The sequence below is a fragment of the Mastigoproctus giganteus genome, chromosome 2 (genome assembly GCF_048544385.1).
Source record: "Mastigoproctus giganteus isolate SK-2022 chromosome 2, ASM4854438v1, whole genome shotgun sequence".
In the NCBI taxonomy this organism is placed as follows: domain Eukaryota; kingdom Metazoa; phylum Arthropoda; class Arachnida; order Uropygi; family Thelyphonidae; genus Mastigoproctus; species Mastigoproctus giganteus.
Window position 1 is genome coordinate 4722365 of NC_143576.1, and position 23437 is coordinate 4745801.

General features: G+C 36.8%; 1 protein-coding gene across 1 annotated transcript in view; it reads right to left on the reverse strand.

The window, feature by feature from the left end:
* Mdh2 (malate dehydrogenase 2) overlaps nt 1–23437 on the reverse strand; it is a 101845-nt gene that overhangs the window by 61112 nt on the left and 17296 nt on the right. Inside the window, exon 3 of the mRNA XM_090387969.1 lies at nt 2988–3155. Coding sequence (XP_090244095.1) covers nt 2988–3155 — 168 coding nt within the window. The remainder of the gene's footprint in view (nt 1–2987; nt 3156–23437) is intronic.

Consider the following 23437-nt stretch of genomic DNA (forward strand, 5'->3'; position numbering starts at 1 on the left):
GTGCAAGGAAGCCTGAGGTTTATGCTGCACCAGCTAAAAAAAAAAATTTTCCGAGTCACCCTGAGAGAGAGAGAGAGAAGTAGAAGGGCCAAGCCCATACTCACTAGCTGTGAGCCCCTAGGATTAATATAAGAGATTGTCAGACAGTGTATGACAGTAAAGACTAAAAAAAAAGAGGGTTTAGGAGAAAGCCATAGACTGGGTAGTGGTATCTGCCGAGATTAAGTAACATTAGTCCTCTCTACCGGCAAAGCTTTGCTTATTAGAGGTAGTGCAATATCATGGCAACTGGTAAGGCAATCGCAATATGAGATGCAACAAAAATGATGCCACCCCATCCACTTCAACGATCTACTAAAAAAATAAAATGATGCTTGGAACTAACTTGTTCATTTTGTTTTGGCTCGTTGATACAATCAAAAGGTTATCTGAATAGCATGTTTAACTTAATGACTTTTTTTTATTTTATGTTTAATTACAGTCACTCAACAACTGATGCTAAATTTAAAATGGATTCCTAGTCAACACAAGCATTTCAAGCTTGTGTTGACTGGGAATCCAATTCAATTAAATTAGGAATGGTTACATTGATAAGTTTCTTGAATCTGATACAGGTTTAATGATGCAGTCCTTTTCAGAGAACCTCCTGTTTTGCTTGACCATTTCCATGCAGATGGTTGTTGGTCTTCTTCGACTTTTATTTAATAGTCTTATTTCAAGAAGAGGGTGACAACTGATGTCATTAGGGTAATATATTTCTTCCACTCAAGTATTGGGGTAAGACAAGTAATTTTTTTAATTTCTTTACTTCATTGTAACTCAAACCATAACAACTATACAACCAGGACATAAATATCACTAGGAAATTCAATCATTGAATTATGTTTGTCCATGAAAATAGTTTGGAGAGGTCTGGGTCTGAATTCTATCAATGATGCCGGTAGCTGAAGCCATTTTATTAACAAGGTTGAGTTGGAATGGTTACAGGCAGAGGTGCAATACTTCTTCCAGAATTTAACTTAACCCATTTCATCATTCCACAAACAGACTAAAAAAGAACACAAGTTACAAACACAACAAGCTGATGTTTCATGCTGCTCTAAGTTGAATCGTGACAATTTGAAACAACCATACCCAATATCGTGTCAAACTGCAAACTTCTAAGGCAAGGGAAAAGTTGCAGGACAGCACTGGTATTGAGCTAGATTAGATTAATTTGCATGGCATTCATCAGAAACCTAAGGTTTAAAGATTTTACTTCTTTTTTGCACAACAACAAATATTGTTCAAGATTTAGACCACAATGAGTGTCAGATGAACTGAAAGAAAAATGGATGGAAAAATACATTATCAGGGGATACATGAGTCCTACAGCAAGTATAAACCATTCTGCAAACAAGTTGCTTTGTGGGTCAGGTGTGGCTAAGACCAATTATACGTCTTTAGCGGGCACCTCCATAGCCAGGTGGGAAGGAGCAGCAGTGCGTAGCACATGCTTCTTGATTAGACGGGGATTTGAGCCCGTCACCACCAAATACAGAGGATGCAGAAAGGTCAGGGAATGACCACTGCATATTCCTGGAGCAATATGGCCTTAGTTGCTAATGCTCCTAAAAAAAAAACAAATAACAAATAACAAAAAAAAAAATGTTTTTGGCTAGGAATGTAAAGAGAAGTAGCGAGGAATATTTTAGGTATATTAACACTAGAAGGAATGGGGTGATTTATCCACTCATAATTGTCATAACTACTGTTAATCTAGTAGAGATTGCTAATAAACAAGTTTTTAAAGACATGGTTAATGGAAGTCTATTTCAGCTTTACAGTTTAATACCAAATTTAATAATAATGAAAGCATCCTTAGATTCAGGAGAAGTCTCTACAAACTGGAAATGTGCAAATGTATCTCCTATTCAATAGTTAAAGATGTAACACAAAATCATCATAAGAATGGAGTCACAAGGCAATCACTAAATGGCTTTGTGAAAGGGAGATTATGCCACACCAATCTGGTTAGCTACTTTGAGGTTCTTAGAAAGGAAATGGATGCAAAGAATAATTTTTACATCAAATATGATTGTTGTATAAAGAGAAACAAATGTGGCATTAATGGGCAAATTATTACTATGGTATGGATAAGGCAATGGTTAAGACCTTATTAGAATTGTTAGCACGAGTTTTAGTATGCCTCCAGAAGTTTTATTTGACTTGCATCATTAATTATTTTTTTAACTGGAGAAGTGCTGTATACTCGTGATGAAGTGTCAGTTTAAATAAAAATACAAACTGACTGTCTAATACAATATATCTTCCAGAAGATAGGAAGGACATTCAAAAATTTCCAAAATAGCCTTAAATAAAAAACATGGTGTAAAAATAAAGTTAATTATATTTTTTTAAAACCAAGCATATAACGAGTCTCGTGTCTAAATTTTCATATAATAACACTATTTAACTCAAATTAAATGATTATATACAGTAGTCTCCATTTATCAGAATCACACTTGGAAAATTTATTCAATTTAACCACCGATTCAATTATTAATAATTTTTTTTTTTTGTAAAAATAAATGTTAATTTTTTTTTTTAATTATTTACAGTAGTTAAATTTACAAAATGCATAATCTGAGAGTATTTCTAATACATACAATAATATATTACTAAAATATGAAAAAAAAATTAATATTTAAATATATTTATATAAATTGTTTTTCAATTTTTATAAAATTAACTCACTAATAAGAGTTAATATCATGCTAAGAATTTTCAAATCCTTCAGATTCAAATTTCATGGATATCATGTTATAAATTTAAATTAATTCCAGTGATTAAATAACAATTTAAAAACTAGTGTGAATTTTTTATTATAAAAAATATCCAAGTTAGTTCACTTGTAAAGAGAGGCAGGTCAACTTGTAAATATTCAACTTGCTTATGATATTTTGCTTGTGGATTTCTAGACTAGTTAGGAGATCAGATTAACTTACAGGATTTGCAATAATACAAATCATGGCTTTTGGACAAATTCTAGCACAGGCATCTGTAAGTGTTTGAACTATGGAAGCATTTGTGTTGAAAAGGTCATCCCTCGTCATTCCTGGTTTTCTTGGGACACCAGCAGGAATAAGAACTACCTCAGCATTTTCAAGTGATGACTATAAAACATATTTTAGGACAGTTAAAAGAAAACATTAAAATATTAACAATTAATAAGCAAAAATATAAAAAACTGAAAAATATTTAATACATAAATATACATAAGTGGTATTCTTTCATACTACTTTTCAATAATAAAAAAAAATTATTCTCTAAATATCAGGAATTATAAACTACGATACTCAACTGCTTTTATACTTGATATACGTGAATTACACATTTACAAAAAAAAAAAAAGTAACCAAGTTGTTAGCACATGGGTATTGACACTACCAAATATAATGGGGGTGGGGGAAATCCCAAACTGCTTAAGGTTAGAGCAGGTGTGTCAAACTCATTTCTGTCGAGGGCCATTTTGTGTAATGGTACGATTTTCGCGGGCCGCATAAAATTTTCTTAAATATTATATATTGATTCAGGATTCAGTAGCATAATCAGGATAATTAAAACTCATATGTAATTAACATTTAAATTTTTATTCAGATCTACAGAATACAAGTAATTTAGAATTTAGTATGTATAGTGAAGAAATGGAAGTAAAGTGGCTGTTGATGAACTGGTAACCAAAGGAGCACAAGGCAGCCAAAGTAACACACCTCTATTAGTTACAAATTAATAGGAAACATTTCGGAAATTGTTACAAAGACTGAAGATGGATTTTGTAACAGTAATAATTTCTGAAACGTTTCCTAATAAATTGTAATTAATAGAGGTGTGTTACTTTGGCTGCCTTGCACTCCTTTGGTTTTAGTATATATACCGTATTTCTCCATGTATAAGACGCTCCCATGCATAAGACACACCTTAATTTTGGGGCCCGAAATTTGAAAAAAAAAAAAATGTATTACATAAAGTTATTGAACTCAAGTTTTATTCATCATAAAATTCATACAACTCCTCATCACTGTCAAAACTCCCATTCATTAGCTTGTCCTCATCTGTGTCTGATGACGAATCACTGTCTTCATATATTACCTCATCCTCAGTTCCATCTATGGCATTTGAAATGCCACACTTCTTAAATGACTTGACAACGATCTCAATCTTGATATTATGCCAGGATCGAAAAGATCCTGGGATAATATCAAGACTAGAGGAGAAGTTTGTACCCAGGTACAAACTTCTCCTCTAGTTGGTTTCTTCACTCTTCCTGCTGGTGTCAAATTGTCCCCAGAAGACTTCATCCATTGGTTCCATTCGTCTCTCATGGCAGCTTTGAAGGGTTTGTTAATGCTGACATCAAGTGGTTGGAGCTGAGATGTCAAGCCTCCAGGTATGGCGGCAAGTTTTGTTTTTTGCTCTGCGGCAATCTTCTTTGTATTTTTTGTTATGTGTGCCCGAACTGATCAAGCACCAATAGGGCAGGTTTGCGTAAGAGCCCACCTGGTCTCCTGCTCCAAACTTTCTCAAACCAGATCTCCATCCCATCCTGATCCATCCAACCCTTGTCATGAATGTGGACAATCACTCCTCGAGGAATGTCTTCTTTTGGCATTGTTTTGCGTTTCAAAATCAGCATAGGAGTCAGTTGTTCTAGCTTGGCACAACAAGCTAGAACTGTATAATGGCTCTTTTCATGTCCACTTGTCTTCACGGTTACAGTTTTCACCCCTTCTTATCAACAGTTCTGTTACTTGGGACATCAAATTGAAGGGGGACTTCGTCAATATTTGCAATCTGTCTCAACTCAAACTGGTGTGTCTTCCATCGAATGACAAAACAATGTAATTCAAGGACCTTCTGCTCATAGCTTTCAGGCATCTTTTGGGCAAGTCTGGTGCGTGTATGCATGCTTAGTCCATTCCGTTTCATGAACCTGAAGCACCAATTGTGTCCTCCTTTGAAATCAGTAACTTCTTTTTCATCAGCAATTCTTCTTGCCTCATGCTGAACCATCTTTGTGGACACAGGAATTCCAATTGCCCTTTCTCCTCAATCCATATCTTCAATTCCCTCTCTAATTCAGGCCATTTTGCTGACTTGCCTCTAATGGCCTTCTTCTGCTGTGGCATTTTCAGTAGGGTTTCTTCTTCCTGTAGCCAGTCTCGGATTGTTTTCTCAGTTGGAGGAGGACCAAACTTACTTTCAACAGCACGATTTCCATTCACTTTTGCAAACTGGATCACTTTTAACTTGAATTCAGCATTGTACGAAAATATTTTATCAGCCATTTTTGGGCAGAACGTGGCAAAACGTAACCTAATATACCGGTAACAAGTGGGAAGCAATGAGTGCAAAGACAACAAGCACGAAAAAGCGGGAAATGCAAGTAAAAAAAAAAAAAAAATCTACAACCACTGTATAAGACGCACCCAGTTTTTATACCCCAAATTTTTCGAAAAAAGGTGTGTCTTATACATGGGGAAATATGGTAATTGTTATATTATTATTTTTATTTAAAAATTAAATATTCAATATATTTATGAAATAATTAATTTCTTTTCATGGAAACCTGCCAGCATTTACCCCCTACTAGTTTTTCAACATCAGGAGTCAAAGACTGGGAACATACAATTTTCAGTACGTCGGAAAGATGTTTATCTATCAATTTCGATCTACACGTCATTTTATTTAATTTCATACATGAAAATAATTGCTCGCATAAGTATGTACTCCCAAAATAGCACATAATTTGCGCAGCAAACTTTAATTTCCAGGTATTTTTCACCTAAGTAAGAATATGTTTTTGGAATTCCAACTTCTCGACATTTGTCTTTCAAAAATGAATCATTTTGGAAATCAATTAATTCCAGTTGAATCAAAGTGGGAGCTTTTTCGATTTCGAATGAAAAAGGTCCAACAAAAAGAGAAAACATATCTTCTTACTCTTTAAAATCATTAAAACGCTTATCGAATTTGTTTTTGATTTCCTCAATTTTGTCACAATATTGTGAGAAAGAGCAATTTTGATTTTGTTTTTAATTGCTCACAAGTAGGAAAATTGGTCAAAACGTCTTTTTTTTAAATGATTTTTAAACATTAGTTTTTGTACAAAATTTGCTATTGCATCGTACACGTTCGTTATTAACTTATTTTTACCTTGCAATGAAATGTTAAGATTATTGAGGTGGCTTGTAATATCAATTAAAAATGCCAAATCCTTAATCCACAAAGGATTTTTTTTTATAACTGATACATTTTCATTTCAAGAAAAAAAACTGTTATTTCCTCCAAATGCCTATAAAATCTCTTTAAAACTTTGTGGCATGATAACCATAGAACTTCTGTATGATAAGGAAGATCGTCGAACTCAGATTCTAAATCTTTAAGAAGAGAAGTAAATTGCCGAAGATTGAGTGCTCTCGCTCGAATAAAGTTGATTGTTTTCGTTACTGTTTTCAATACATCGTCCATTTTTAAACACAGAACTTATTGATGAATAAGGCAGTGGACAGCCATGGTTTTCAGTTTATATGGGTACTCAGCTTAAAATTTTCTAATCAATTTTGACACAAATCTTCGATTTAGCACCGTCGGTTGTTACAGACAAGTCTGTCAAGTGGAAGTTTACACTTTTCTAAAATGCTCCACAGAGCAGCAAAAATATCTTTGCCAGTCGTAGTTCGAAGAAGAGGGATAATTTCCAACAATTCTTCAGTGATCCTCATGTTATTATCGCAACCATGAAAAAATACAGCAACTTGAGCAACACCTCGTATATCTGTACTGTCATCAATCGCAATTGAAAAGAACAAGACTTCTGTAGATATATCCTGTAGTTGTGAACTGATGTTATCTGCCATTTCGCTAATTTTCTCTACCACTATATTTCTTGATAATGAAATATCATGAAATTATTGCACTTTTTCAGGACAGACGATTTTAGCTGCTTTTATCATACATTCTTTAATTAACGAACCATCCGTAAACGATTTTGAACGTTTTGCTAACAAATAGCTTATTTCGTAACTTGCTCTTACTACTGATTCATTAGTTTTCATGAATTTTGTAAATACTTGTTGTTGACTATGAAGTGTTTTCTTCATTGTTTTTAATTTTTCTTCTCTTATTTTTCCTTCGAAGCCCGAATATTGTTCCTTATGATTAGAGTTATAATGCCGCTTAATGTTGTATTCTTTAGCAACACTAATATTTTCCTTACAAATTAAGCATGTAATTTTACTGTTCACTTCCATACAAAAATAGTTCAGCTCCCACTTTTCTTGGAATTTTCTTCTCTCGTTATCAATTTTTCTTTTCTTGACTGATATTGAAAGTGACATATTCTATATAAATTCTATAGTTGAAATTAAAATTATAAAATTAAAAAAAAAAACGATTACTTAGGTATTTGTTAAATTATAGATAACAAACACAACACAACAGATCCCGACAAAGAAACTAGTACAAATGAAGTATCTTTTCGATAAAATTATAAAAAACGCTGCATTTGCAATATTGTAATATTAGTTTAAATGTAAAAGAAATTTAGATTAAGATTTCTCCATTTAAAAAATAAGATGTAACTCTTATTTTTAAAGAAATAAACTAAAAAGTTACAATGTTATTTAAAGATAATAATTTCAATTTTCATTCATTTGAAATTACTATTTATATTTTTAGTTCTTTCTAATCAAAGCTCCAATCGATCCAGTCTTTTTTTTTAATTATTATCAATTAAAATGATTATTTTTATATTTATTACAGAGGTTTTTTAATCCTTATATTCTAGAATTATAAATAGGTACTTTGACATTTAGAAGTTATAGTATGTCTTAAATACTGTTTTATTGGACTAAATTCAAAAATAGCAAAAGCTTAAAATTTCCAGTACTCACCTTTGATCGATCTGCAATTGTTATGGTTTGAATAATAAGAGATTGGCAATTTTAAGGTGATTGGTTTTTTAAAAAATGAAGGGGTAATTACGATGAAATGGGATTAAAATATGCGCAAGGAAGTAGAAGTGCACTGACTCCATCCTTGGTTGTCGTGAAGTTGATTAAAGATAAAATTTTTCAACAAACATTCAGGTTACCAATGGGCTTAGGCATTTCTGCCCCCCCATCTGAAATTTACTTAGCTACAGTTAAAAATCAGATCCTACAACCTTATCCTTCCGAGATAAAGCTATACATGCGATATGCCTATGATATACTCATAATAGGAAATAAAACTATAATTGATAACCTTTTCACAAAATTTAATTCAATTCATGACAGACTAAAATACACACTCGAAATAGAAACTAATAAACAAATTAACTTCCTCAATCTTACCATATGTAAAACGGGTACTAAACTAGGAACTAAGATTTTTAGAAAACATATGCATACGGGGAAATTCCTACACTTTACATCACACCACCCTCTTAACGTAAAAAAGTCTGTTCTCTATAACCAAATCCACAATGCCATTAAATACAGCACCTCACAAGACGACCTATCCAAAGAGTTACAATACCTAACAAAAAAATTCATAGTCAGAAACTACCCACAACACTTAATTCAACACACAATTTCCATCGTAAAAAAATAATATTAATAACCCTATAAAACGCATTACAAACAACAAAACACGTCTCGTTCTCCCTTACCATAGTAATCTTGCAGAACAATTTCGGCGAATATTTGCAGGCACAGACATTACACTTATTTTTTCTACCTACAATAAACTTGGATCACTTTTCAATAAATATAAAGAAACACATAAATATCCAACAAGCAAAATGAATAATATTATTTACTTAATTAAATGTCAACAAAATTGTAATGCCTGTTACATTGGCAGTAAAAAAAAAAAAAGTAAAGTGCAGCCATTATCAACCCGCTGCAGGATGGAAGCCTTCTCAACAATTCATGCTGAGGGAAATGGACCATAATCTGCCACGCTGGTCCAGTGCGGATTGGCAGATCGACCGTATTCAGCAGTCAGGGGCTTGAACCCCGGTCTACTCAAAGAGCGTGCGCTACTGCACTCCCACTCCTGCCCACTCGGCTACGGAGGCCGGTACATTGGCATTGGCAGTACTACAACCAAATTCAGTTCAACCCAGTCAACTAATACAAGAGCTTATTATCACTACAATAGCTTCAGAATGGGGCAATCCAACACTGAACTTACTTTACACGTACGCTCCAACAACCATACCCCCTAGTTGATTCAGCCATCACCATATTAAAATTAAAAAACAATTACAAAATCTTGCAATACAAAGAACTCATTATAGAATGGTTCCGTCACCACTCCGATCTAAACATTTTAAATGCGAAACTCTCCTTCAATCTTTCTCCGGTTTGGAATCTCACCAATTTGAAATTCCCGCAAACGACAAAGTGCATCATGGGATTACAAAATTCTTCTTAAATACAGTACGCGTTCCCTTTCACTTAACTTGCCAGTTGAAGACGTTTTAACGAAAGTCCACCGTTACAACTATTGGCTTATTCGCTATTTAGAATTTCAACTTTAATCAACTTCACAACAACCAAGGACGGAGTTAGTGCACTTCTACTTCCTTGCGCATATTTTAATCCCATTTCATCGTAATTACCACTTATTCATCCGCTTAATTTTTTAAAAACTAATCACCTTAAAATTAGCCAATATCTTATTATTCAAACCATAACAATTGCAGATCGATCAAAGGAGTATTGGAAATTTAAGCTTTTGCTATTTTTGAATTTAGTCAAATAGGTACTTTTTAATTGTTTACTTTAACATTTTATTTTTGGGCATCACGGACCGCAAAAATTTTGTCGCGGGCCGCCAGTTTGACACCCTAGGGTTAGAGCATTAATGGCGAGATTGTCTAACTTACCTGTATAGAGAAGCTCCTTCAAAACAAACCTGATTCTCTTCTCCAGGGATTTTATAAGGTTCGACTTAATCTTATAGATGTTTGTCCTGTGCAGCTGGAAATCTTTTGTTGGCAAGTAGTAGCTGGCTATAATCCTTGTCACTTACTTCAGTGTCAAGGATTACAACTCTTCCTTGCTGGCCTGGCTGATGTGGAAGGAGTGGTCTTTTCTGTGGATAGGAGTTTGGATAAATTTCCACCAACTCTTGTGGCGGAAATTTACTCTTGTAAATAATACTCTTGTGGAGGTTAGAAGTTTAACCTCCACAAGAGTAGGTTCTTGTTCCCTAAGTTGGCTATGAAACTTGATGGCCTGTAGAATGTAAATAGCAATGCTTTCACAGATCCAGGGGTCTTATGGGTTGCTGACTTCAAATGTGCCGGCATCCCAAGGAGAGAAAGGGAGGGTCCCTCAGTGGGAACCAGGCAAACTTTAGGGCTGTGGAGAACCTATTGGGGAGTTGTCCACTGCTACAGCCTGAAGATCTTCATCAGATGCAGACTAGCTGGGCACATTTGCTAAACGTTGAGATCCCTCAGCTTGCAAGTGAAGTGAGTTTGATGTTTTGTAGCTTTGATAGTTGATCATTTTTGCTATGTTGAACTCCAGTGGGTCCAAGGCATCTGTCAGGTTGTGGAGGGAGGCTCACCATTTGCATGATGCAATCGTAGTTCTCTGTCTGGTTGCATGAAATTAGTGAGAATAATGATTTTTCCTAATGTCTTGTGGGATCTGGTATTAATCAGACCCCCTGATCTGGAACCTGAAGTCTGGTTACTCTGACAGTCAAATTCTCTCTGCTTGCACCTTCAAACTGGTGAGACTGCTACTAACCCTGGGTATATCCTCCCTTTTTTCTGGAAGGAACAAAAATACTGTAAATGCCTATGGAGGTGACCACCCAAGTGTAAATGCTCATAGGTGCAGCATCTCCCCCCCCCACACACAATGACAGCCAAGCCTGTAACAGCAATAATAGTTGGCAGGTAATTCTCACTAAGAAGTAAAATATTATCTATTTGCTTAATAAAGGCATAACTAGCAAAACCACGTTTACCCCCCTTCAGATAAGCAAAGCTCCTGAATCTTTCCCATCATACAGTAAGAGTAGTTTTTTTGAATTATGATGTACACCATCAAGAAATCAAACATTCATGTCTCAAAATTTCATCACTTCATACATGTTACCATCCCTTCAAACTCACCTACATCAATATAACAACTAATGGGAAAAAAAAGTGATATAGAAAAAAGAACAAATCTCCCAAAAACTTCAGTTAATTTCACAAATGTATATGTCTCAGTCTTAATCTCAATAATGTCTATTAGCATCTGCAACCTGCTTAGTCCCACTAAATTTTTCTGATAGAGAAACTCAATACTGGTTGCCTCAACTGCCACTGATCTCACTGCCATTTTATTTTTTACAAAAAATAAAAAAACCAGTGGAAGTAGAGGGCCAAAAGAGGGTAAACAGGGAGAGGGTAAACAAAGAGAAGGGATTACCACATTACTTGTTCGAGCCAATTCCCGCTCCACTACTGAGCTGCATATGAATAATGGAAAAAATGGAGTGGAAATCTTCAAATGTTAAGAACTGCATTTGGTGGTACTTCTTCAAGTAAGGCTTTCAATTATCATTAGCATAGGCACATGATGCAAGAAAGTAAGCTTATATAGCATAAAAAAAAAAAAATTTCTCATTTCACCCATCCACTCGCTCCAAATGTTTGTCTAGTTCTGCCTTGAATCTATTCAAGCTATCAACTTCTACAATGACAGATGGAAGTTTGTTCCAGCAATCAACCACCCACTGGCTAAACGAAAACTTTTGCACATCTATCCTACAACTGTCATTCCTCAATTTGAATTTATGCCCTCTCAGGTGATTATTCTGAGCAAGAGGAAGAATCCCATCAGCATTGAGCATGCTCAAACCATTCAAGGCTTTATACACCTCAATCAGATCACCTCACAGGTGCCTAGTTTCCAGACACTACTTTGCAAAACTTAAGCCTTTGTTCCATTCACTAATCTTGTTGCCCTTCTCTGGACTCATTCCAGCAGCTCTACATCCTTCTTAAAATGAGGCCTCCAGACCTGTATACAGTACTCAAGGTGTGGCCTGACCATTGCCTTATACAAGGGTATAATCACTTCCTTATCCCTGCTGGAAAAATTCCTGTATATCAATGACAATACACCATGAGCTCCTCTTGCAGACTGTCTCTGCACTGCTCAGAAAAATTCATATCTGCCTGCACAATTAGATGAAATATTTACAAAATAGTTGAAAATCTGTCAAGGAGGAATACAAATATTTGGGTCAACTTTAAACTTAAAGAAATTTTGAAATGGTTGCTAAAGTGTGAAAAAATCCATTCTGATCAGCAATTAGCCATTTAAGAACCGTATAATAAATTTAAATGAAGGGTGAAAAATGGACCTTAATTTCCACCCTTCCCATATCAAATGATTTTACCAAAAATCTTGGCATGGGTAGTGTCAACAAAATTTGTTCCAAGTAGTGCCATTCAGTACTTGTTTGCTATAGCACACTGCTCTCCTGAAATAGCACCATTCACTCTAAATGTCTTAGAAGTTGATGTAATTGGCAACCCCTCCCAACAGTATTAAATTTTCCTCCAAGGGTATTAAAAAATCTTTTTTTAATTTCTGATAAACTGCAATTCACAGCACTTCCTCTCAAACGGTATGTTTCTTTGATTTAAGATGACTTAATTAATGAGATACTATAATTAATGAGAAAACTGTCAAATTGCTGGCAAAATTGGAAATACTGCAAAGCATCATCTGCCCAATTTGTCTGTCGTTGCAGTATCATGCCTTGATTCTTGTCATTAATAACCTAGCCCAAACATCATATCATGTTGAAATATAGACATGAAGCTTTATATGCATTTCATTAATGTCATTAATAAACAGTTAAAACAGCAAGGGGCCCAGCATTGAGTCAAGCTAAATAATTTCTTGCATCCGGTCCATTTTTTTAACTGTTATATTAGTCAATCAGATTGGGCAGATAGGATCTCTCCTTAATGAACCCATGCTATGACTGCCATATAACTATCAAGGTGATTGTGCTTTACTTCTTTAATTTTGGCATGATGAGGCTGCTTTGATAAGAAGTGTGACTCCACCACCCCTTCTATCTTCCCTGTTTCACCTAAATACATTGTACATACCACACTGAAACTTGCCCCTACTTCTTGGTGACACCACATTTCCATTGCTAGCCCTATTATGTGAGCATTAGTTATCCTAAACAGTAGTTAGAATTCACTCATTTGATTGCTCCTAACAGTACTGTAGACAAGTACAGTAAACCCCCGCTATTCGCGGTTTCGCGATCACCGATTTAATATAAAATGAAACAAAAAAATGTGAATTTTAAAGCGCCGTGAATATTTTCCACAATAAAAAACATGGAGGTGGCTAAAATTATCTTTCCCGGTCAAAACAGCGCTCAGTGGGTGGGGGAGAGGGGTGACAAAATCGCAAGTGTGGATATAGTAGTAGTGGCATTTGATGCAAGAAAGCAAGTGTATGAGCTTATGCAGCATCAGCCAAAAAAAAAAAAAAAAAAACACACACACCATTTCCTCCAAATGCCTGTCCAGTTCCTCCTTAAATTTATTCAACCTATCAACTTCCACAACGACAGATGGAAGTTTGTTCCAGCAATTAACCACCCGCTGGCTAAAGGCAAATTTCCGCACATCTAATCTACATCTTTCTTTTCTTAATTTGAATTTATGCCACCTCAGGTTCGTAATCTGAACAAGTGGAAGGATCCCATCAGAATTCAGCGTGCTCAACCCATTCAAGGCCTTATAGACCTCAATCAGATCACCACGTAGGTGCCTAGTCTCCAGCCACTGCAATTTGCAGCACTTAAGCCTCTCTTGGTAAGAAGATCCCTTCATTCCCCTCACCAATCTTGTTGCCCTTCTCTGTATACGCTCAAGCAAATCTACATCCTTCCTAAAATGAGGCCTCCAGACCTGTCCGCAGTACTCAAGGTGTGGCCTGACCATTGCCTTATACAGAGGAATAATCACCTCCTTTTCACTGTAGCAAAATTCCTATATATCATTGACAAAACCCCATGACCTGCCCTGGCAGCCTGTCTGCATTGCTCAGAAAACTTCATATCTGACTGCACAATTACTCCCAGGTCTTTTTCATTTTCTACTACCTTAAGTGTAGTACCACACAGTTGGTACGTTCCTCTGGGGTTACTTCTACCCATATGCAGAACTTTGCATTTGTCAAGGTTAAACTTCAGTTGCCACTTCTTAGCCCAGCCCAAATTATCTAGATCCTGTTGCAGTAGCACACTGCCATTAACAACCCTGCCAACCTTTGTATCATCTGCAAACTTCGACATTAAGCCTGATATACCTTCATCAATATCACTGATAAATATACAAAACAACAGTGGACCTAACACCGAACCCTGTGGGACTCCACTAATAACATTAGTCCAAGAAGAGCAGCACCCATTGATTACCACCCTCTGTCTTCTACCACTTAACCATCCTTTTATCCATTGTAGCAACTAACCCTTAATACCAATACCATTCTGCTCCAATTTGTACAATAGTCTTCCATGCGCAACAATGTCAAAAGCTTTCCTGAAATCCAAATATATGATATATGATAACACATGACACAGAAGCCTATGATAGATACAAGTTGATATGCAACCAAGTTACAAAGGAGGTTAGGCAGGCAAAGGCAGATTACGAGAAATCCTTGGCAAGAGATGCAAAGAAAAACAGCAAAGAGTTCTTTACTTATATAAACTCTAGAAGGAAGGGGATGAATCAGATTGGTCCACTTGATATTGATGGGTCAAGTGTTGATGATCCTGCTCAGGTAGCTAACAAACTAAATGAATATTTTGCATCGACATTCACACATGAGGAGTTATTCAGCGAGGGGAATGCCAGAGGTGTATTCAACTCTAGCAGTAAGCTACAGAATCTTGAAATAACTGGGAGTAAAGTGGAGGAGAAACTGTTGAAGATAAACACAAGAAAGGCACCCGGGGTGGATGGGATCTATCCAGTTATATTAAAGGAGGCAGCAAAGGAAGTAAGCAAACCCTTAGCCATAATTATGAGAGCTTCCTTGGACTCAGGGGAGGTACCCATAGACTGGAAATGTGCAAATGTGACCCCAATTCACAAAGGAGGATCAAAGGCTGACACAAGTAATTATAGACCTGTGAGCTTAACTTCTGTTCCAGGAAAATTAATGGAGGCACTGGTTAAAGAAGCACTGCAGGATCATTTAGACAAGACTTCAGTTATAACTCAGACACAGCATGGTTTTGTTAAGGGGGAGGTCTTGCCTGACCAACTTGATTGGATACTATGATGCAGTCACAAAAGAACTGGATGCAGGGAATAACTTTGATATTATATACTTGGATCTTAGAAAGGCTTTTGATACTGTTGTACATGGAAGACTGCTACACAAATTGGAGCAGTGTGACATTGGAGGCAAATTGCTGCTATGGATAAAGGGGTGGTTGAGGAGGAGAAGACAGAGAGTGGTAATCAATGGACACTGCTCATCGTGGACTGATGTTATTAGTGGAGTCCCTCAGGGCTCAGTGTTGGGTCCATTATTGTTTTCTGTATTTATAAATGATATTGATGATGGTATATCGGGCTTAATGTCCAAGTTTGCAGACGATACAAAGGTTGGCAGGGTTGTCAAGGACACTACTGACACTATGCTGCTGCAACAGGATCTGGAAAGGTTGAGCAGATGGGCTGAGAGGTGGCAAATGAAGTTTAACATTGATAAATGTAAAGTACTACACATGGGAAACAGCAACCCCAGAGCAACGTATCAACTCTGTGGTACTACACTGACAGTGGTAGAGAATCAAAGGGACTTGGGGGTGGTTGTGCAGGCAGATATGAAGTTCTCTGAGCAGTGCAGACGGGCTGCAAGAGTAGCTCATGGAGTATTGTCAATGATATACAAGAATTTTTCCAGCAGGGATAAGGAGGTGATTATTCCATTGTATAAGGCGATGGTCAGGCCACACCTAGAATACTGTATACAGGTCTGGAGACCTCATTTCAAGAAGGATGTAGAGCTGCTGGAACGAGTACAGAGAAGGACAACAAGATTAGTGAATGGAACAAAGGGGTGCTCTTACGAAGAAAGGCTTAAGTTTTGCAAATTACAGTGTCTGGAGACTAGGCACCAGCGAGGTGATCTGATAGAGGTGTATAAAGCCTTGAATGGTTTAAGCATGCTCAATGCTGATGGGATTCTTCCTCTAGCTCAGAAAAATCACCTGAGAGGGCATAAATTCAAATTGAGGAAAGACAGATGTAGGATAGACGTGCGGAAATTTGCCTTTAGCCAGCGGGTGGTTGGTTGGTGGAACAGACTTCCATCCCTTGTCGTGGAGGTTGATAGCCTAAATAGGTTTAAGGCTCAGTTGGACAGGTATTTTGAACGAACAGAGGGGTGAAGTGGAAGTTTTTTTTTTTTTTTTTTGGCTGATGCTGCATAAGCTTGCTTTCTTGCATCAAATGCCTCTACTAATGCTAATGCTAATATCAAAATTATTTTTTGCATCCAGTTCCTTTGTAACAACATCATAATATCCTATCAAATTTGTCAGACAAGACTTTCCCTTAACAAACCCATGCTGTGTCTGAATTATTGCCGCAGTCTTGTCTAGATGATCCTGCAATGCATCTTTAACCAGTGATTCCATTATTTTACCCGGAACAGAAGTTAAACTAACTGGTCTGTAATTACTCGTGTCACCCTTCGATCCCCCTTTGTGAATTGGGGATACATTTGCACATCTCCAGTCCGTGGGAACCTCCCGAGTCCAAGGACGCTCTCATTATTATGGCTAAGGGTTTGCTTAGCCGACTCCTTTAATATAACTGGATAGATCCCATCCACCCCAGGTGCTTTTCTTATGTTTAACTTCAACAATTTCTCCTCCACTTTGCTTTCAGTTATTACAAAATCATTAAGTATCCTGCTACAATTTGATAACCTTCTGCCATTTTCAAACCTTAATAATAATTCCTCATGTGTGAATGTAGATGCAAAATACTCATTCAGTTTCTTTGCTATCTGAGCAGGATCATCAACAGTCGAACTATCGATGTCAAGTGGACCAATCAGATTCATCCCCTTCCTTTTAGAGTTTATATAAGTAAAGAAATCCTTGCTGTTTTTCTTAGCATCTTTTGCCAAGGATTTCTCCTTGGCAAAACTTATACAGCATCAGCAAAAAGAAAGCAAACTCACGACACTCCCCATTTCACCCATCCATTTGCTCCTAAACTTTCTCTAGTTCTTTTTTGGATTTATTTATACTATCAACTTCCACAATGACAGATAGAAGCTTGTTTTCCAGCAATAATTTCTAGGTGGTAGATGACTCTCATCATATCCTGAAAGAGGCCTCTGAGGTTGGGAAAACTCATGTCTCAAAAATATATAAATTCATACACCGACCATTGAATAAAATTTAAAATTTAATATGACTACAATCTTTACACAAAAATATTTACAATAAACTATTGCGGAATGCTAAAAACTGTAATAAAAGATCATTTACAATAAAATTTGCTAAAATATAAAACATTAAAAGCGCTAAAAACCTGAAGCTTTCGGGAGCGTCAGCTCCCTTCTTCAACAGTGATATGACTTCCTGCAACATCTCCTTAAGTAGCAGGCTCACGGTACCTCCACACGTGGTATTTCTCCACGTGGTTCAATCGGCACATGGTCAGAACTGGAAGCGGAAATGTCTCGGGAACGTGGCAAAATTGTGGGGAGTGTTATGTGGGGGAAACAAAACGACGGCTCAGGGATCATCTGGGGGAATATTTAAATGCCATAAGAACCGCTGAATACAACAAGTCTGCTGTGGCCGAACATTTTTGGGAGAAGCAGCATCAAATCTCCCCGGAGGACGCTATTATTTTGGATCGTGCACATGGATACTGGGAGTGTAAATGGCTCGAGGGTTTACGGATTAGTTCATCCAGCAGGAATATCATGAATAGAGATAGAGGTATACGTATTAATCCTATCTTTGAAACAATTATATTAAGGTTGGATGAACGATTTTCTTTGCCACATTCCCGAGACATTTCCGCTTCCAGTTCTGACCATGTGCCGATTGAACCACATGGAGAAATACCACGTGTGGAGGTACCGTGAGCCTGCTACTTAAGGAGATGTTGCAGGAAGTCATATCACTGTTGAAGAAGGGAGCTGACGCTCCCGAAAGCTTCAAGTTTTTAGCGCTTTTAATGTTTTATATTTTAGCAAATTTTATTGTAAATGATCTTTTATTACAGTTTTTAGCATTCCACAATAGTTTATTGTAAATATTTTTGTGTAAAGATTGTAGTCATATTAAATTTTAAAAATTTTATTCAATGGTCGGTGTATGAATTTATATATTTTTTAGACACGACTCATCAACCAGTGAAATACCACCACTTTGCTTATTGGAGGCTTGAAGTGGTGGAACCCATGTTTAGTCTCTAGAGCTAAGTTCCAGTCAATCCTTCCCTATCTCTTCCATCATGCAGTATGATTGACGACTTTTGAGTTTATGATGAATGTCGTGGCAAGATCCAATATTCCTTACATTTTGAGGGTACAGCTCTAAAACGGTGTTCACAGGCCGGCCGCTAGTTAGTACACCGGACCGAACCTATTGGTAACTCTCTAGGAGGTTTCCGGATCAGCTAGTGTATAATCTTGCTACCTCTATTCTGCCAGATAGCGACTGGAGGGAGTCCGAGTAGTGTGTATGCGGGGAGCATTGTCGAGGCCACGTTATGTCAAGGATCTTGGTATATTGTTACCACGTGTACGCCATATCCAAAAATTTCATTACTTCATACAGCATGTCCCACCCACTTTTTCTTACTATTGAATACACCATGAATTTTCAAACTAATAGAGCAAGCTTATCTGCGAAAAGATCTAAACCTCCCAAGCACTTCCTAATTCATTTCACAAATATACGTGGTCTCAATTCTAATCTCAACGATGTACATTTCCACTTGCAGCCTGCCAAACCCCATGTACTTTTTCTGACAGAATCTCAGTTATCAGTTGATTCAACTACTGCTCATCTCAGATGCCCAAATTATTCGCTGTATGATTCCTTTCGCCTCAAAGGTGGTACTTGTGCATATGTCCGTTCTGATATTCCCTGTCCGAGACTTGGCAATTTGGAATCTTCCCTCTTTGATCTTCTCTGGCTTAAAATCTCTGTACCTCATTGTGTCAAATTCATCTGTTGTCTCTACCGTTCTCCCAACTCCACTAATCACTTGGAGCTCTTTGACTTCCTCTCTTTGCAACTTGACTTTCTCCAGTCCAACTTTCCTAACAGTGAGGCAATTTTCCTTGGTGATTTTAATGTTCACAATTCCAGCTGGCTTCCGTTTTCTAGTCACACCGACCCAGCAGGTCGAGATGCTGAGGCTTTTGCAATTACTAATGACCTAGCACAGATTTTTCATTTACCTACAAGAATACTGGACAATCCTAATCATACAGCCTATACGCTTGATCTTTTTCTCACAAACAACCCTTCTAAGTACACGGTCGAAGTGAGAGCTCCTTTAGGCACTTCAGATCACAACTTGGTGATTGTCTCTTCTCCAATGGAGCCTTTATCTCATGGCGATTCCCAACCTCGTTGTTTGGCAGTACAAGAATGCAAAATGGGATGACCTGAGAGACTTCTTTTCCTTGGTCGGATTACTGTTTCAAAACTTCTGATGTCAACATTTTCTCAGATCGTGTCACTGAAATTATCCTTGCAGGAATGGAATCCTTTATCCCACACTCCACTTTAAAATCTCATGCTTTATCTATACCTTGGTTTTCCAATAAATGTGCTAAGGCTGTTCAAGAGAAGAATATTGCATATTGTAATTGGCTTGTTTCTAATTCTTCAGTTTCATTTTCTGCCTACACCAAAGCTCGCAACAATTGTAAAGCAGTTATTAATCAGTCCAAACTAGAGTTTGAACAGGCTAAGAGTAGAAAACTTGCTTCTTGCCCTAATGGTAGCCGAGCATTCTGGTCTCTTGCCAAAGCTATTGGCCGCAACTTTTGCCCATCTCTGCTCCCACCTCTGTCCAAACCAGATGGTTCTGTTGTCATTTCAGCCAAGGATAAAGGTGACTGCTAGCATCCCATTTTTCTTCCAGCTCATGTATTAATGATCTTGGTAAAACACCTCCACCATTCCCAACACGCTCCATTCAATGCTTCCCGTGGTCTTCCGTCAAAAGGATATCAGAAGGATTTTGATGAATCTTGATGCTAAGAAAGCTCCAGGTCCTGATGGTATTTCTCCACTTGTTCTCAAAACCTGTGCTCCTGAACTTACTCCTATTCTTTGCCGCCTTTTTTTTCACTTTCTTATTCCAAAGGTGTTTTTCCTTCTGCTTGTAAATTTGCTCATATCCAGCCAGTTCCTAAAAAGGATGACAAATCCCTCCCATCCAATTATCGTCCCATTGCAATTACTTCTACTCTTTCTAAAGTAATGGAGAAGTCAATTAACCGCCAACTCTTAAACTACCTAGAAACCTTCTGTCTGATCAACGATCGCCAGTATGGATTCCGTCAGTGTCAATCCACTGGTGATATTCTGGCTTATGTTACCCATTTATGGACTAATTCAATGGAAAGGTTCGGTGAAACACAAGTAGTTGCTCTTGACATCTCAAAGGCTTTTTATCATGTTTGGCATAAAGGTCTTCTAAACAAGCTTCCATCTTATGGTTTGCCAACTGTTTTTAGTAATTGGTTATCCAGTTTTCTCTGTGATCGTTCACTGGGGGTGATGGTAGATGGCTCTCTGTCTTCTAACTTCTCCACTGCTGGTGTCCCCCAAGGTTCAGTTCTTTCCCCCACTCTTTTCCTCTTATATATTAATGACCTTCTTCCATCGACTGGAAATCCTATCCATAGTTTTGCCGATGATAGCACATTGCATTCCACTTTCCATTTTGAGAAACCTTGTCCTGCTCAATCAGCTTCAACTTCTCAAAAATCTGCTACCAATTCCTTAAATGCCGATCTTCAGGTAATTCTCCAGTGGGGCAAAGACAACTTAGTTGATTTCAACCCTTCTAAAACTCAGTCTTGTCTTATATCTCGCAAAAAGGAGTCTTCTGCTCCTATGCTTATCTTCAGTGACACTCCGATTTGTAGGCAAAATGATATATCTCTTTTGGGGATTACCCTGACTTCTAATCTCTCTTGGCACAAGCACATTACAAATATTGCTTCTTCTGCATCTAAAAAACTTGGTTTTCTCTTTTGCTCTCAGCGTTACTTTTCTTCCAAACAGCTGCTCACGCTGTATAAATCACAAATCTGCCCTGCCATGGAATATTGTTCCCACATCTGGGGTGGTGCCCCCAAAACCTCTCTCAGGCTTCTTGATTCCATTCAGAAGAGGGCAGTTAGGTTAATTAATGATTCATCTCTAACAGAGTCTCTCCACTCGCTTTCTCATAGACGTACTGTTTCTGCTGAATGCATCTTCTACAGATACTTCCATGGGCACTGTTCTTCTGAATTGGCTTCTATAATTCACACTCTCTCTTTCAAAACAGTCCGAACATGTGCTGCCACCAGCCAACATCCATTTACTGTCCAACTTCAAACCCACAGAACCAACTTTTCGTCTTCCTTGTTTATTCATTCAACTGCCGTTTTCTGGAACAACCTTCCTTCATACGTATTTCCTGAAAATCACAATCTACAGAAGTTCAAGTCCAATGTCAACAAATATCTTCTTTCGTCTTCTCAACCTCCAACCCAAGCACGGTACTAAGTAATATAGGTTCTAATACCTCTTGTGTTTGGGGTTCACATAAAAAAAAAAAAAAAAAAAAAAAACCCAAACTCGTCAACACACGCCTACATGCACTCATATACTTACACAAATACACTCACATACATACTTATTAATACACATATTCACTCACATTTACCATTACAAATAGAATAATAAATAACATACAAATGAAAATCATACATATAAAATAATACATCATATAAAGAAATTTTTATAGAGAGCACATATTAACAAAATGATGAAGTAAAAATTTTAAGAAGCATCATTATAAGAAGACACATACATTAATAATATATTGATAATAAAATGAATTTAATAACCTGTAGCTAGGTGGGAAACACACTAGCAGGGCAGACATTTTAGTTCAAGTCATAAGAGGGTCTCATTTTAAATAACTGTAGCATGGTTTCTTCTCCTAGTCTGAAGCTTTTTGAGAAAATAAAATGAATTTAGTAACCTGTAGCTAGGTGAAAAACATTCTAACAGGCCAGACACATTTGAGTTCAAGTTGTAATTGGGTAAGTATGTGTCAAATTGTGGTGGGGGAAGGAGGAGTCTCACTAAACAATTTTAGCATGGTTTTTTTTTTTCCTAGTCTCAAAAACGTTTTGAGAAAACTCATAGAAGGCCATGTAATGCAAGTCATCAGAGATTAGCAATTGCTCGTCTCCACAGTTTATAGGTCTTATTTTGCCGATTAGCATACATCTGTGGGGATGATAATTGGGGCAGTCATAAGACATTGACCCCAATCTTCATCGGCATCACAGGTACATTTAGGGTCCTGTGTGAGGCCCATGGAAGTTAATAGCTTAAAAAAATTCAAGGCAGAACTAGACAAACATTTGGAATGAATAGATGGGTGAAATGGAAAGGTTATTTTTTATTTTTTGGCCGATGCTGTAAGTTTTTTTTTGTATCATATGTCTCTGCTAATGCTAAAAGGAACATTTCCTGAATTTTGACAGCCAAGTGCTGTCAAAATTTAAAAGGTTACTGGTTCATTTTTAAAACGTACTAATCTTTACAGAAAAATATAAAATCTACTACTATATGCATTTAAGCAAATGTAGTAGTAGATTTATGAATGTATATAGTAGATTTGTGAAAATTTATTACTATATGAATTTTAAAATTCATCTTGTCACTACTATTTACACACATTTGTTGCAGAAGAATTTTTTTTACATTAAAAATTAACAGGGATTTATGTAGTAAGCTAAATGAGAACACATTGAAATATTTACTTCAATATCCATCAATAAATGCCAATTTCTGTACAAAGCTATAGCAAACTGGGTTTGCTATTCAGTGCATCGATCTCATATTGTGGAGGACTTCATGAGTTGCCCTTGGTATTTTGTCACTACAAGTAAAAGGCACCTTTTACTTATAGTAGGCTCATTGGTAGGCACTGTGCAACTGCATTTCCCTACTTGTCACTACTATTTACACATATTTGTTGCAGAAGAATTTTTTTACATTAAAAATTAACAGGGATTTATATAGTAAGCTAAATGAAGAACACACTGAAATATTTACTTCAATATCCATC